Source organism: Xenopus laevis, chromosome 4S, assembly GCF_017654675.1.
Source record: "Xenopus laevis strain J_2021 chromosome 4S, Xenopus_laevis_v10.1, whole genome shotgun sequence".
Classification (NCBI taxonomy): Eukaryota; Metazoa; Chordata; class Amphibia; order Anura; family Pipidae; genus Xenopus; species Xenopus laevis.
The window spans coordinates 63,353,750-63,370,535 of record NC_054378.1 but is presented as its reverse complement, the minus strand read 5'-3'; the positions used below and the strand labels follow the sequence as shown (position 1 = coordinate 63,370,535).

Sequence of the window (16,786 nt, the reverse complement as noted above, 5' to 3'; positions counted from 1 at the left end):
AGTTTTAGAAGGACTAGATCTTAGTGCATTGATGGTTCAAGAAAATATTCTGCTAAATTAGAGCAGAGTAAGTCAAGCAGCACTAAAAAAGTCTAAAGTGTTATCATACTTTTTTTTTTTTTTATAGGTTTTTACATTGGCTGAGAGTCTTGGAGGATATGAAAGTTTGGCTGAGCATCCGTAAGTCCTCTTCTTAGAGAAACTATCTTTCATAGGAATTTTAAGGGCATCTTTATTAAAGGGTCAAAGTGAGAGTTTACGCATTGAAAGAAAGCTGTACTATTTACTTTTGAACTATGGCAAGCTCTATTTTCTCAATTCATGACCATATAAAAGCACAATACCAAAAAAGAGTGCTTTTACACAGGTCATTGGACCCTAAGGTGACTTCTAATATCCTCATATTTGGGGGGTACATTATTTTAATACATGGTTCAGTAAGTCATGTAACAGAAATGACATCCATTGAATACAACTGATATCTCTAAGGACTGTTTATATAGTGAATAAAGTACCCCCTCTTGTAAATTATAAGGATATTACAAGTTACTGAGGAGTTGCATGACCATTTAAAAACACTACGCTGAAGGCCGATGAATTTATATGATCTTTGAGGCAATTGCTGCTTTCTATAGAATATAGACTGGAGCAAAGAATCAACTGATTTGACATTTTATATTTCTATTTTACATGATATAACCATTCTGTCTGACTAACTGTTACTCTTCTCTCAACGATTTAGGGCTATCATGACACATGCTTCAGTTCCAGAAGAAGACAGAGCAGCACTGAATATTAGTGACACTTTAATCCGCCTTTCTATAGGCTAAGAAGATGTGGAAGATCTAATTGAAGATTTAGATCAAGCTTTAAGGAGTGCTGTAAGTATTATTTGGTACACCATAGTTTTGGATTTAGTTGAATACAAAGTAAAGCATTGGAGCTGCTATTCATTATACATGTAAGTGTTCGTTACTTACATGGGGGCTATTACTGCTTTTCTCAAGACATATTTCTTCACAATTGTTGTTTTATGCCTATGTGTCAATTAAGCAGAGGCACATTAAAATCAGTTGATAAATATGCCCTTTATCTTTTGAAAACCTCTTCTGCTAGCAGACTTGGCATGGCAAGAACAGTTTCCCCCCCTTATATTTTATATTATTTTTCATTAGATTTCCACATAGAAAATACATGATAATCCTTTTGGTTGGACAGCACATCAGAATGTATTAGTAAAACAAAGCCAATATAGGAAAAAACAAACCTGCCATTATATTGCAGAGGTACCACATCTAGTGCTCTTTTCTCCCCCAAAGCCTTTGGGCATTTTTAAGACGGCTAACATACTGTAACTTAATTTTGCTATGTTCTGGGTTTATCAAAACTAAAAAGTACCTACTGTTTTTGTCTTTTCAGCATCCTGACAATAAAAATTTAAACTAGAACCGCAGATCAACGAAATTCTAATTCCATTTGAGAATTATGATTTAACATTTTTCTTACGGTTATCACTTTAAAGGAAACAAAAAAAATGAAGATAAAAATTGTCAACAATGTTATATTTATTTTGTGTTAATTATGCTGAGCTGTCGATTAACGAATACATTGTAAATGAGCCCAAAACTGCCAGCTGTTATTGGTTAAAGGGAATTTCTGTTAGTGCATATTTGTTTGTACATTTGGGGGCTTATTTATTAAACTGCAAATTTGTCTGGTTGAGTTTTTAAAGGGAAGAAACTCAAATTTTAGAGGGGAAAAATAAAACTCATATTTTTCAAGATTTATTATGCTCTGAAGCTGCTAAAAATCCAAATCCAAAAATACGCCAGCTAAAGCCTGTTGAAATCGTGTAAAAGTCAATGGCAGATGTCCCTTTAACAATATGAATATATTTCTTGCCTTCATGATCTGAGGGTTTGAGGCTGGGTTTCGTTTGTTAACCTGTAAAAGTTGAGTTATTTGGGCAACAACTCCAAAAAATGGGACTCAAATTGAAATCGAAAACACAATTTGAAATGATGCACAATCTTTTCCAACATCAAATTTTTTCAAGCAGATTTATTGGTAAATTAAGGGGATTCTGTTTTGGTGGGATTTTTTTTAATATAGGGAGAAAAGTCGAGTTTTAGTAAATACCCACCATAGTTCTATTTCTTATTTTTAAAGCACATTAACCGAACTGCATGGAACACATTTGGGAGAGTAAGACCATCCTTAAAATTTGCCCAATTAAACAAAACATAATTCTATGCAACTTTCCAGTATACATTTATTAAACATGTTTAGTGTTTTTAAAGTGGTTTGTAAAAAAAAACTATTGCTACAATTTGGGCAGCATTTGCTTAACTCCTGGTTGTTACTTTTTAAACAATGTTGCAAAGGTTCTCGTTCTCCTGCAAAAAGCTGCCTTGTCTTAAGTTGTATCAACAGTCTCGGCTATCAGGGCAAAGAATAGAAAGGGACAGACAAACACTGCTTTTAAAGGAAAACTTTACAAGATCTATTGCATAAACAAGCTTAAGCTTCATCTAAATAAACCATTTTGATAATATTCTTTTTTAGATGCATGTGCCATTGTGTAATCCTAAATAGACAATAGCCATTTTAAGAAATAAGTTCTCCCTGGGATCCTACTGTTCACGCTGCACACACACACAAGCAAACCATACATGTTAGGTCACATGAGCCAATTAACCAACAAAGTTCTGTCTTTTGTTTCCACGCTTCTTCCTGTTACAGTTAAAAGCTGCAGTATTTCTGGTCAGTTGATCTCTGAGACAGCACAGAGAATATAAAATGGGGAGATCAAGGGAAAATAATGTAACGGCAATATTTACTTAAATGCATATTCCAGTTTCGTAAGATTTTGCCACTTAATATGATGTAAACTATCTGTTGCTTAAAGGGGAAATTAGATTATAAATTATTTGCATCTTGTTTCCTTTAGTTGAGTGGGAATTCATAATTATAGCAAGCAGGCAAGAGCCATTTTGTGGACACTGTTATTAAGGCATACCTTGCATCGTCTCCGAATCTTGTTTGTGCACCAGAATAGGGGACCCGATGTCCATCCCCATGCCCTGGCTACACAAACGGTGAAGAGTTTAGGGGAATGTGTGGAGAGCAGTGACATCTAGTAAGTGCTAAATGGAAAGTGATTTACCCAGTTTTTATTTTTACACCGAACAATTCCTTTAAATGTGTTTACGAATGCTTTAAAATAAAATAGAATTTGGATTTCATGTTTAATTTGAAAAGGACTGTTAGTATACAGATATTTGTGTCTGGGTGACACGTCAACTTTAAGTATTCGTTTTGGGGGTATATTTTTTTTTTTTGTAATGAATGTATATTGCAAAGTTACTTAGAATTATGTTCTTTTAGACATCTTTTTGGAGTTGACATTCCCTTGAGGGCTTTATCACACTGATTGTGTTAAATATTGCTGTTTATAGCTACTTCCTTCAAGTTGACCACAATGAGAAGTACCGTAGGTTGCCCTGCACAGGTAATGGTACAACAGTAGTGCATCAGGTGACGATTGCTTAACACCCACCTTTCATCCTGATGAAGGGTGGGTGTTTCCCCCCCCGAAACGATGTTTGGTGGCTGAATAAAAGGGGATATTCCCCGACTGCATTAATCAGTGTGTGTGCGGATCCGTTTCTTATACACATTAGATTGATCTAAATAAAGTTAAGCTGGCCATGTCTTGTAAAAATGAAGGCAGACCAAAAACAATTTAGGAACGTTGTTTTCCTGAGATTACCCTTGGCTCATGAATTTGGTGTAGTTTTTAATACTATATTACAGTGTGCCTTAAAGGAGAACTAAACCCTTAAAATGTGAATGTGGCTAAAAATGCCATATTTTATATACTGAACTTATTGCACCTACTTAAAGTTCCAGCTTCTCAATAGCAGCCAAGATTCAGGACTTAATACTTGTCACAGGGGGGAACCATCTTGGAAAATGTCTGTGACACTCGCATGCTCAGTAGGCTCTGAGCAGCTGTTGAGAAGCTAAGCTTAGGGGTTGTCTCAAATTATCAAGCAGAAAATGAGGTTGCCCTGTGATATAAGATGATGCTACAAATGTGTCCATATATTGCAATATATTTAAAGTGATACAGACACTAAAAACTACTTTTTAAAATATTAATGTACATTAAAAGGTACTTAAAGGTTCAGTTTCTGGTGTCGTTAACTCTTTAAGCTGGGCAACTACGTCGGCCATCCCTGGTGTGGCCAGTGCCTACACTCCACTTGCATCTGATTCATTAAGAATTCTATTGCTTAATTATACATTTTATAAAGTGACTACATTTTACCTGCAACTTGGTTGACTTTTTATCACCAGTGGGATCACCTAACTATAGCTTGAAAGGGTGGGAGCTACAACATGGAGCTGGCCACTGCTCCTATATGAATTATAACAAACAAGGGAACGTAGTGCTGGCCACTAATTTTTAAAGACATTGGGGCTCATTTATTAAAGCAGCGCAGCGCATAAGTGGACGCAAAAGATTGTCTGCGCCATCACGAGCGTGATCGCTAATATATTTGTGTGATATTGCGCATAACACAGAGCTTTTGCAATGGTTTTGTTTATGCGCATTGCACAAAAGATTGGGCATTTATGTCGCAAACGATGCCATGGTTGTTAGGGCGTGGCTGTGGGCGTGGCTACAATGCGCTTGCACTGCGGCCGTCGCAGATTTGCGTCTGTATATGTGCAAAACTGCACCCAGGCAACAGCACCACAATTTTTACGACTGCCTCTTCGTGGCGTAATAGTAACGCTCTTCAAAATGCGCATTCCTGCCCAGCTGCGCTAGTATATTCATATTTTTGTGTTTCATGTTGCTTAAAAGAGAATTTTATATACCGTATATACTCGAGTATAAGCCGAGTTTTTCAGCATCCAAAATGTGCTGAAAAAGTCTACCTCGGCTTATACTCGGGTCAGCGGGCAGTAGCTGAGATTGCAGTCACTTTTAATCATTCCTATACTAACAGTTCACTTGGGGAGAGACTGCAATATCCCACAATGCCCTCTGTTGGTTTTATGAAAGAATAACCGTGCGCCCTCTGTTGGTTATATCAAAGAATAACAGTGACTGCAATATCACACAGCGCCATCTGTTGGTTGTATCAAAGAATAACAGTGACTGCAATATCACACAGCGCCATCTGTTGGTTATATCAAAGAATAACTGACTGCAATATCACACAGCGCCATCTGTTGGTTATATCAAAGAATAACAGTAACTGCAATATCACACAGCGCCATCTGTTGGTTGTATCAAAGAATAACAGTGACTTCAATATCACACAGTGCCCTCTGTTGGTTATATGAAAGAATAACAGTGACTGCAATATCACACAGCGCCCTCTGTTGGTTGTATAATGGATTAACAGTGATGGCAATATCACACAGCACCCTCTGTTGGTTATACGAAAGATTAACAGTGATGGCAATATCACACAGCACTCTCTGCACAATTCTCTGTCACCATCAACTTTGCAAAGAAGTCCGGTTGATCGCTGGGGGAGTCTCTTTGGCGGAATGTGCGCTGCTGGGAGACAGGGCTGTAGTTGTGTCTAGGCTTATACTAGAGTCAATAAGTTTCCCAGTTTTCGTAGGTAAAATTAGGTACCTCGGCTTATACTCGGATCGGCTTATACTCGAGTATATACGGTATGTGTGCAGAGCCACACTGCTAAACTGGGTTCTGGCAAATACAATGGTGCTGCTGTTGGTGGGGATGTTTGTTAACTCAAAGTTTACTCAAAGATGAACAACCCCTGTAAAGTGCATATTAACCACGCCTTCCACCCAACATGTTTATATTGACCAAGGTTCCTTTAAGGGTATCAGGTAGGCTAAACACCTTTGCAACCAAACAAATATTAGCACAGAAACAAATGCAGATGCGTCTAAGTGAACGCAATATGCGCAATATGTGACGCAACTAATTAAAGCAGCGCATTCATACATGAGCACAACTAATCTTTACCTTTGCGGTATCTTCCTGTGCGCACAATTTATTATAAGCACTGCGACAGCTGATACGCAGTTTCACACGTCGCACCTGTCTGTGTCTACATTAGCGCACAAATCGCACTGTTAAGGTATCGTGCGCTACATTATTAAATACTCGCATGCGCTGGGCAAATGTCAGGCCACTGCGCTCTTTTTAGCGCTGCGCAGCGTTAATAAATGAGCCCCATTAAGCGGGGGTGCAATGAGGTTGTGACCACAACATTCACATAGTTCCCTTGTTTGTCATTACATGATATGATATGGTTATGCTCAATTGCTGCATATAAATAACAAAAAAGATAATGGCTAGTGCAACTACTGGCTTGGTTTGGACACAAGTAATTTAGGGGCCTACTTACAAACGTTTAGATTTCACACTTTTTCATGAATAGCATTCTTTGTCTAGAATTTTTTTTTATTTAAGATTTCTCTTTATTTATTAACTGTAAAAGCCATGAACAAACTCTTAATACAAAAGGTCAAAAACTTACAAAAGTCTATGGGAGCTGGGCTGATCCTATTGGACTTTTTTTTTTTTTTTAACCATTCAGTATTTTAGAGGTATTTGCATATTTTCTGCTTGCAATTGTCCGAAAAACTCTTATTTTTAGAAGTTTTGTAGATATCTGTATATTTTTTTATTTTTTTTGGGATCATTCGGCACTTCTTTTTGAATTCAGATCTTTACATAACTTTCGTGTCATCCTTAAGCAGTTTCCTGTAGCAACAAAACCTATTGCTGGGAAATGTACATTAACCGCAAAAATCTTTTCCTTATACAAGTCTCATGCTTCACCATAGGTCTCCATAATATCAGTAATAACCTGTCGGCTCTGCCTCTGTTTGAAGACTTGCATGTCCTAGATATTGTCCCCTTTACATGTATATTTTCCTCCCTGCCACAACTATAGCAACCAATTCGCAATTGGTTTTCATTTTCTAACACCATTACAATAATGAAAAGAAATGTCTGTCATTGTTATTCCACTCCAGTTATTACCAAGCCATTTCTTTTAAATTTAAATAACAGAATGTACTCAGAAGCTTGATCTAATGGAATGTGTGTGAAAACTGCTGGGCCTTTGCGCTATAGGTTCCCAGCTAAAAAGCCACTGACCATTATGATCTCCCTTTCAGGTGCTCATTGCTAGAAGAATATCAATATCCCAATGTAACATCAGTGCATCTGTGCCATTTATCCAGATGGTGAGCGTTTTGTGAAAACACCCTAATGGACTGATTTTATATTGTGCTGTTAAGTTGCACAATTGCACATTCCTACCAAATTTGTCTTGATTCTAGAATTAATGGCCATAAGGCACTGACTGCTTGACTGCTCTCAAGAAGGAATAGTATTTCAGCACAAACAACTTGAATATGTGGCATTTGTCCTGCACTCACACATTTTAAAACCCATAAAATATTCCAGATACAAGACTGCATAGGTTTTACCATAGTCCTGTTGTGGGTAGGGTTGCAGGTAATGTAGGTAAACATATGGGTTGAAGATCAGCAGGTGTGGACAGTGCAATTTCACCACATTAGACCAAGCCAAGCCTCTGCCACCAGGGGGCGCTAATGATTCTATAATTTCAACATATGTGTGCTAAACCGGATACGGGAAAAATAATTTTGATTACCATGTTTGCTGTTTGAAATACATCTATAAAGACTTAACTACTCAAGTGTTAAAATGGTGTTAAATATATTACCTCTTCTGCTTCTCCTATCACTAGCATGTTTGTATTTTTAGCGAACGCTAACTGTTTATTGTAAAGAGCCAGGCCTTAACAGAATGGGTGTTGTTAATTTGACAAAAAAACATTTTAAACCATCAGTTTATCATCTCCAAATCCCAATTTAATGGAGGTGAAGAATAGAAAGAAAAGTCAGTTGTCTAAATCCGTGAGCATATTTTAATCATTTTGACCCACAGAAATGTAAATCAATTCATTCAAGCTTAAAAACAGTTTAAAGGAACAGTTTAGTGTGAAAATGAAAACTTTGTAAATAGTATGTGCAATATAAAAATGTCTGTAAAATAGTGAATTAGCCAAAAATGTAATGTATAAAAGCTAGAGTAAACTGACATTTAACATAACACCTCTTCCTGCTTTGCACTGCTCTAACGCAGTCAGCAAATTTAAGGGAAGCCACATGGGACATAAAACTGTTCAGTGAGTTTGCAATTTATTCATGTGCCCCACCCCCCTGAAGTCACTTATTGGTTCCTGCCTGGTTACCAATCAGTGGAAAACAAGAGATACGCAAAGCAGGAAGTAGTTTTCTGGCTATTATGTTAGACATCCAGTCACCTCTGACTTTATACATATCTATTTACCCAGTTTTTATTTTTATACTGAACATCCTTTAATGGGATGCAGTAATGCTAAGATGGTACTGACCTGTTAATGATTACAGTCTGCCCTGGTGATGCTTTGAGAACCATTCTCTTGATTTCTCAATGAGTTTATAATTATGGTGCAAGGTTCAATATCTTGATAAAATGCAATTAAAGCACACTCTTGGAGCGTGAAAAATGTTTTGCTGAGGTGCAATACAGTTTAAACTTATCGGCTCTTAAACTGATCTGTTTTGCACAGTTTATGTATATAGTAAAACAATATATTTAATCTTCCATTTGCTTTGGTTACTATGTTCCGTAGCACGCTGAAGAGGAAAAGAATATAGCTCCCATTTATTCTCTCTTTACTTGATAAGAAAGGCATTTAGGTACCTATTATGTTGTTGTTCTGTAAAATGCAACATTATTATTCATAGTAAAACTACAGCCCCACCAGTGTTTTTCACATTTTTAGCCATCTTAATATTTATGAAGGAGAATAAACCTCTGTTCCTTAATCCATATTCTTGTTTCAGAGAACTGCACATGCACTCTTCATGTCTTTCAGGAAGGTCCTATTACATGTATATAGATTACACTTGCATCAATCTAGGTTTCCATGACTTTTTAGAACACAGTTTACATTTGCAGTATGTAGTTGCATTTTTGCACATTTCTTGTGCCATTGGTAGAGTAGGATTCTGGATTAGTGGAGCAGAGACAATTTGTAGTTGGTTTAGATCAGAGCGGGAAAGAGCAGGAGACAATAGATTTGAGTTGAGATAAGGTGGAAAGTGCACGACTAAGGCTGAGGTTATATTGAGGAAAAATACTTTACTATCAGTAACGTAACTAGAGGGGGGGTGGGCCCTGGCGCGGGACGTGCAGCCGGGCCCCCCTCCGTACACCCGGAACGCCGTAGAAGACGGTGGCGTGCGAGCTGCCGGAGGGCCCTGGGGGGGTGCGCTGTTTACTATTATGTCTAGACTGGGAGGGTAAATGGGATAATATTTTTTGTCAAGGCACAGTACCTAGGGGCACTCCATAAACAAAATCATACTGTGTTAATTAATGGATCCATTTTAGGAAACCAACCCATTATTTATTGCAGAAGTCTTGTATACATTTTACATTTCATGCCAATTTATCAGATGATTAATTAAACTGTAAAGTATTACATTTTCTGGACATATTGTATTGTCTATCACTTCTGTATAAATGAATGCTTATATATATACACGATACAAGCAGGATCAATGTGAACTCTCTACTTGTTGTTTAGACTTTGGTGTTTAAGAGTGGTAAAGAATGCCAGTATTGCTAAAATTTCAGCAAAAATTATTGCAGTATCATGGTTACTGGAATAATGTCCAGGAAATTCATCTTTATTTTATGTGTTACTGTAAGCAATGAAGTACGGATTGACTAAAATAGGCTCCATTTTATCCAAATGTTAAAAATGATTTCCTTTTTCTCTGTAACAATAAAACCATATATTGTACTTGATCCAAACTAAGATATAATTAATCCTTATTGGAAGCAGAACCAGCTTATTGGGTTTATTTAATATTTACATGATTTTCTAGTAGACTTAGGTTTCAAGATCCAAATTATGGCAAGATCTGTTATCCGGAATACCCCAGGGACCTGGGAATACCCCAGGTCCCGAGCATAACAGTTCCCATACCTGTATTAACAGACTGTCAGTCTGCTGGGGAGCCTGAGATAAGACCTCTATCTGTAGAGGAAGAGTGCTTGAAAGGGACCAGCCCTTTAGTAAAGTCAGGGATCAGGGACTCTTTACAGCAGGTAACTAGATGGGGGGATAGAACCAGCACTGTCATAGTACACTGTAGGGAGCTGTAATGTAATGAACAGGGGCCAGGCCCCCATACCCTATCCAGAATAGGTGTCTGTGAATAAACGGGTGTGCAAGTTGCTAGCGGTAAGGTTGCCAAATGAATGGATTTCTGCACAGTTTGGCCACCCATATTCTGTCACCAAGTCAGGCTGATCTGCCCCCCCCCCCCCGACCAAATTTTGATTCATAATGGCTCGGGTGCCTATGCAGGGCTTTGTGGATAGGACTACATCAATGCACTAATGCAGTTCCTGGCTAACATTATTATATCTGCCTGATTTTTGGCCAGATATCTGTAGGATAGAGCATAGGGGAAGGCCCATATGTGGGTAGATAAGCTGCCATATTAATTGTATACCAGCTAAGAATGGTCATAGTTATAGGTAAATATAGGGTTACATTTGCTTATTTGTACCACAGAAACAGATTACTTTCTGTTCTATATTTTGTGGAATTTCTTGATTATGATCACAACATTACAATATCTGTATACTGCCATGCTGCAAGTGAATTCTTCGCAATGACAATTCTACCAAAATACATTGCTGCACTACTTTCTTTTTTAATCTGGTCTGATCAATGAAATCTATTCGAAAGATGCAATTATGGAGAATGTTCCTGCTGCCTCAAAGAAAAACTATGTATAATTGTCTCTATAACACAACAGCAATAGATGTAGAATAATTATTACTGATTATTTCTCTGTGACAATTATAATGCTGTGCTAAAGAGACACATGAAATGAAAAATCTCTAGCAAGGGTTCATTTTCTCTTTTCATCTCCTTGAAAAAAAAATCATATTCCTTTGAATACTGTAAAGCTGCAAAAATTAGAACATTGCTTAGCATTAGTTGGATGCATATGCACTTAGTACTGAACGGTTCCATTATAATAAACACATAATACAGTGATAAGTATTTATAGAATTTGCACATTGAAGGGGAATTAAGTATAAGATGAGGTTTTATGTGTAATTTTATAAAATAGTCATTCAGTTGTTATTCACTCTTGAATCTCCAGGTAAAACTTGTGCATAAATTGATTTATGCTTTTCAGCATTCTGCACTTTAAAGGGCCAGTAACAATAACATTTTGCAACAAATGAGTCCTCTAGAGCAGTGATCCCCAACCAGTAGCTCGTGAGCAACATGTTGCTCTCCAACCCCTTGGATGTTGCTCCCAGTGGCCTCAATGCAGGTGATTATTTTTGAAATCCAGTCTTTGAAACAAGTTTTAATTGCATAAAACCAAAGTATAATGCCAAAAAGAGCCTCCTGTAGGCTACCAGCCCACATAGGGGCTACCAGATAGCCAATCAAGCCCTTATTTGTTACCCTAAGGGACTTTTTGATGTTTGTGTTGCTCCCCAAATCTTTTTGCATTTGAATGTGGCTCACGGGTAAAAAAGGTTGGGGAACCCTGCTCTAGAGAGACGTTTTACACCTGTTTATCTTACTGTGTAAGAAGTAAAACCAATTGTATTCTGTTATTTATGCAGCGTTGAGTCAAGTGGTATTGACACCAAAGTCAACACTACTTAGCTCAGTGACAAGCCAACTTGTCCACTCTTTGCTTGCAGAGGGGACATTATTGATATATAGTATATATGTGAGTATATAGATAGGTTGGTATATGTATATACTGTATGTACAATGGGGTTTATTTGAAGGGGTTGAACTGTGCTTGTTCTTAGGCTCACCACTGTTAAATCACCGAACACATCACCAGTGCCTGCAGTTTATCATAGCAACCTTGATTTTGGTGACTCGCACTTTCTTCTCTAGTTCCATAGTCTTAATCCTTAGTATTTTGAATACGTTGTCTTTGCTGAGTGATAATTTTTAATATTGCCAACTGTATAAAACTTTCTTTTTATTGAGATTTTGTATTTTTTTTTCATAATAAGCCGAAATAAAAGCAATAAGAATAAAGAAAAATGAGTTTGAGTGGTCAAGAATTACACATTGGCATTTGTGATTACATCAGTTTTGTCCGGAATTGTGCAATATAAATGGAGTAATATCCATATACAATTCCAAGTTTACTCATAAACAGAAAACTACATTAACCAAGTGGGCACATTGCTATCGTTTCTAGGGGGGGCAAATTGAGCAACTCTTCTGCTTTCTCAGAGGCATGCATGCCAGTTACATATGATTAGGGTTCTGATATTGGCTTCTGTATACCTATATACCTTATATCTCTTGCATTTCGGCCTGATTACTCCCCAAACAGTAGGCAATTTAACATTCGAGTGTAGAGAAAACATTATATTCTTGCATCGCTAGACTGTTATTTGCATCTAACCCACCGCCTGGATTTAGGGTTGCCACCTTTTGTGGAAAAATATACCGGCCTTCCAATATATTTGTTTTTTCCCTATTAATAATATTGGGATGAACCATCATTTTTACCGGCCAGGTGGCAACCCTACCTGGATTATGTCCCAGTTGTTCCAGACTTTATTGAAAATATCTATACTGTAATTTTGGAGAGCGTAATTTCAAGTGCTCCATTCTCCTAATATAATGGAGTTTCTCCAAGAAAGATGCTTCTGAAGGGGGGAAGGTTTATTTCCATTTCCCAGCTATAACACATCTGGCTGCCGTGAGGATTGAGTTAGCTAGCTTTTGGGTTGGGTTATTAAATGTTGGAAATTTCTTCCCCAATATAAATATTAGAGGGTCTGGTTGTGGTTCAATCATTCGCGCCCTAAGTAGCCATTGTCTCACCCTCTCCCAGAATGCCAATTGTATATTTTTTAAGCCCTGTCATAAGGCGCTCTTAAACTTCTAAACTATGTTTTAAATACTAATGTTGCTTTATAAGGGATTTTATTTAGAGGCACTTGTAACCTTGAGACACACATTATGGAAGTCTCTCTCTGTCTCCCTCCCTCCCAAGACTAGCCATCTCATTTCCTGTTCTTCTCTCCTTCATTTGCCTTTCTATCTTAAAACTAGGGTTGCTAACTTTTCAATTAGGTGAATCTGGCTCACTGCCACCTAGTGGACAAAACTGTTTACACTATGTAGAAAATAATTATTTTCCTCCACTTTACACACTTAAGCCGTCCACTTATAAAATTAAAATGTAGAACATGATGTCAGGGGGCCTATCGGCTCCCAGTGGGGGAGTCAGGACCAAGGAGGAAGCCCTTAGGCTAAAAGTTCAGGCACAAAGTACAAGCAAGGTTTAAAGCAGGTTCGAGGTCAAAGTCCAGGCAAAGGTTCAATGGCAGTCAGAAAGGCACAGAATCAAAAGTCCAGGCAAGGGTCAAAGTCCAAGATCAACCACAATAAAGCACCCAGGAACACTAAATAATTGATCCTATAATTGGGCAGCGTCTAGATGGTCAGGGCGCCCTTTTATTTTCAAATTTGGGGCCATTGGTGACGTCATTGTGTCGATGCGTCCGCGCCGACGTCGTCTCGCTGAGCTCCGGGCGGCTGTCCTGACATATGATGGCATATTTTGCTGCTACTATAAACAAATAAATACATGATGATGATGATAATGATACTTTCCCCTTACTATTATAACTTTCGATACCTTAATATGCATTTGATTTTTAAAAATTTGGTTCCAGACTTTTTAGTATGTCATCGTATATATGAAGATGTCAATGCTTTGTGCACTAAATAGTTATAGAAACTCAAGACTTGCCCTGTGTATATATTTGGGAAGTGTTCTTGGCTTTCACAGTCAGCAACTAGTTGTGCAGATATCCATAAGAGCTTTGTCTATACTGTATGTAAATGGACTCAAAAAAAGTTTGTTGCTTTTATAAAAATAGGGATTGATGGCAGGAATGTCAGTTACTGTTCTGATTGCTCTTCTGAAGAGAAGAAGGAATACTTTCCTGGTAACCCAAATAAGGAAAAAACATCCTCTGGATTTCTGGAATTTAAATAGGGATAATATGGGTGGTAAACGAATGACAAGGGTGTTATTTCAGAACAGCAATGTTCCTGCATATGCATGGTAAAGTAGATTTTTCTTACCTAGTGCACAAAATGGGTTTATTTGTGAAAAATATTTAAATTATTCATGAGACTTTTTCAAACAAAATACCATTTAAGTTACCCTTTGATTAGCCTGTAACTGGGGCACCCATGGTAAGAGTGTTACCTGTTACTAGATGTTTAGTTGTAGGCCTTTATTGCCCCAAAGAAGTCACAATGACCATAAATGCAGTGAACTCAAACACTTTTTACAGGGCACTGAATGCAGCTCAGACCAGGGCTCAGTAGCCCACAAGGGTATCCCTTATACAATAAAAGTTACTCACATACACCACAGTGTTCTCCCCTCTGAAGCCTCCAGGGCCCTTGTCCTATAAGATACACCAGCAGGAGTGTTGTTAGCTGTCCAAGGGGCTTCTTTGGTTAAGGGACTATTACCCCTGGTTTCTGCGGTGTCCTCACAGCCCAAGTTTCTCACATAGGGGTATATTTATCAAAGAGTGAAGTTAATAGTAAAGTTCTGCCACTAGAGTGAAATTCCGCCACTTTCCATTCATTTCTATGGGATTTTTAAAGGCGTATTTATCAAAGGGTGAACTTTCACTTTCACCCATTGATAAATATGCCTTTCAAAATCCCATAGAAAAGAATTGTGAGCTGCGGAATTTCACTCTAGTGGCGGAACTTCACTCTTTGATAAATTTACCCCATAGACTCTCCACTAGCCTACTCCTCAATGCTCATTTCCCCCTTTGGTCTACAATCACTTCATAGCTCTATCCCAAACTAATACTCCTTGTTTGGACAACAGGCTGCCCATGCTCGCACTCGTGGAGTGAACTTACTTGCGCCTGCTACTCAGTAGTTAGCCCTACGGCACCAACCTTCCCCCAAGGGACTGGCCACTTCAGTCTGCTGCTGCTTGTTTGATGTTATAAGTCAAAAGTGGAAGTGCCTCCGCAAGCCTACTGTCTCATATAGGCTCACAGGTGGATTTAAAGCCACCTGCTAGTGTCATTACAGAATAGCTTAACTACTTACATAATTCTTTATTTTTACCCATTTACAAGCCAACATTCTATTATAAGCAATGCATTTAGTAAATACTGATGTGTTTCTTAGCACAAGAGGGCACTATAGAGCTAACATCTAATAAAATATGAAGGTTTATTCTGAATTTGTACTTGGATACATTTGTTGCTTTTTCTTTTGCCATTTACTCATAACCTACCTGGCCCAGAATAGATTCTGAAGCTAAACAGTTTGGTTGCAACCCCTATTTCATTATTACTTCTGTTGTAATTTGGCAGTTGTGGAATAAGACCCATAATACTAATGTGGAACACATGCAGTGTTGGGCTAGAGTATCCAGTACTCACAAGGGGTTACCATCTTTTGGGCCCATCACACAAGCCACAGAGGCCCTGCAGCTGCTGTAACCGAATCTCCCCACAGGGCAGTCAGCATGTCTAGATGACATCATGCACTCTTTTTAATAACCCTACATTTCACATGCACTAGAAAATGTACCTGGAGGAGCTATGAGCATGACGGTGCCCTAAACTTCCTACACGTGCCTAGCAGTGGATGCACTAAGGTGCAGCTGGTGCAAGAGTGTAGCTGCTTTTAAATGCATATGTTATAATGAGCATAAATTGACATCCATTAACATGCACAGAGCTTCTACCAGCTAATTATGAGCCCTAGAGTTACTTGCAAAGAAACATGTAATGAATGAATAACTCCTCTTTCTTAGTCTTACAAAGCAGCAATATGCCATGTTTTCCCACAATATGGTGTTTTCCTTGCCTCAAAAGAATCACTAAAAGTCCATTTCAATCAAATATGTGGTTTTTAAAGATTCACTAAAAGTCTTAATTTTATCAAGAGATCAATTTGGAAGAAGTTTCGGTGTGTACAAGCATAGAGATCCAAAGGTGCTACCGTAATCCTTGTTTGTATCGCCAGAGCAGCCTGTAGCCGGTGAATGGCTGTCTCACCCTCCTACGATATGCGTCTTCTTTTCCATCTGAGCCTTTTAACCTGCCTGGAGACCAATAATATGGTGAAACAGGCACTTCTGATTAACTGTTTATTCTCTAATGAGAGTACAAGTTATATATAAAAATGTGTAACTGAGATAGCTACAGGCCTCCCAAATCAAACTCTTGGAGGAATTTACTGGCTCTAACAGATCCCTTCTTTGGAGATGTGAATCTCCACACTGGAAGTCAAAGAGAAGTATACAGGGTGTAAGATCAAATATCATTATTGTTGTGCATGTTGACCTGGTGATTGTGTTCCATTCCATGGGCTTATATTCTACTGAATAATTATCACCAATTTATCAAGGATAGTGGGGACACAAAGCTTGTATAGAATACATGTAACTGAGTTAGCTGCAGATCTGTTCAAGCCTAAAGGTGGCCATAGACGTTACGATTTTTCAACCAATTTTTGTTCGATTAGACAAAACCATCAAATTATTGTGAGGTTAGTGGGCACTGATCTTACATCTAATGATTTTCATCTGACATCGGTCAGAAAATTGGTAAGAAGTAAGGTAA

At 38.0% G+C, this 16,786-nt stretch overlaps 1 protein-coding gene across 1 annotated transcript in view; it reads left to right on the top strand.

Annotated features, from left to right (window-relative positions):
* Nucleotides 1-16,786, top strand: part of cth.S (cystathionine gamma-lyase S homeolog) — a 147,050-nt gene that overhangs the window by 8,764 nt on the left and 121,500 nt on the right. The window contains 2 exon segments of the mRNA XM_041591495.1: nt 128-180; nt 743-881. Of these exon segments, the coding sequence (XP_041447429.1) occupies nt 128-180; nt 743-881 (192 nt within the window).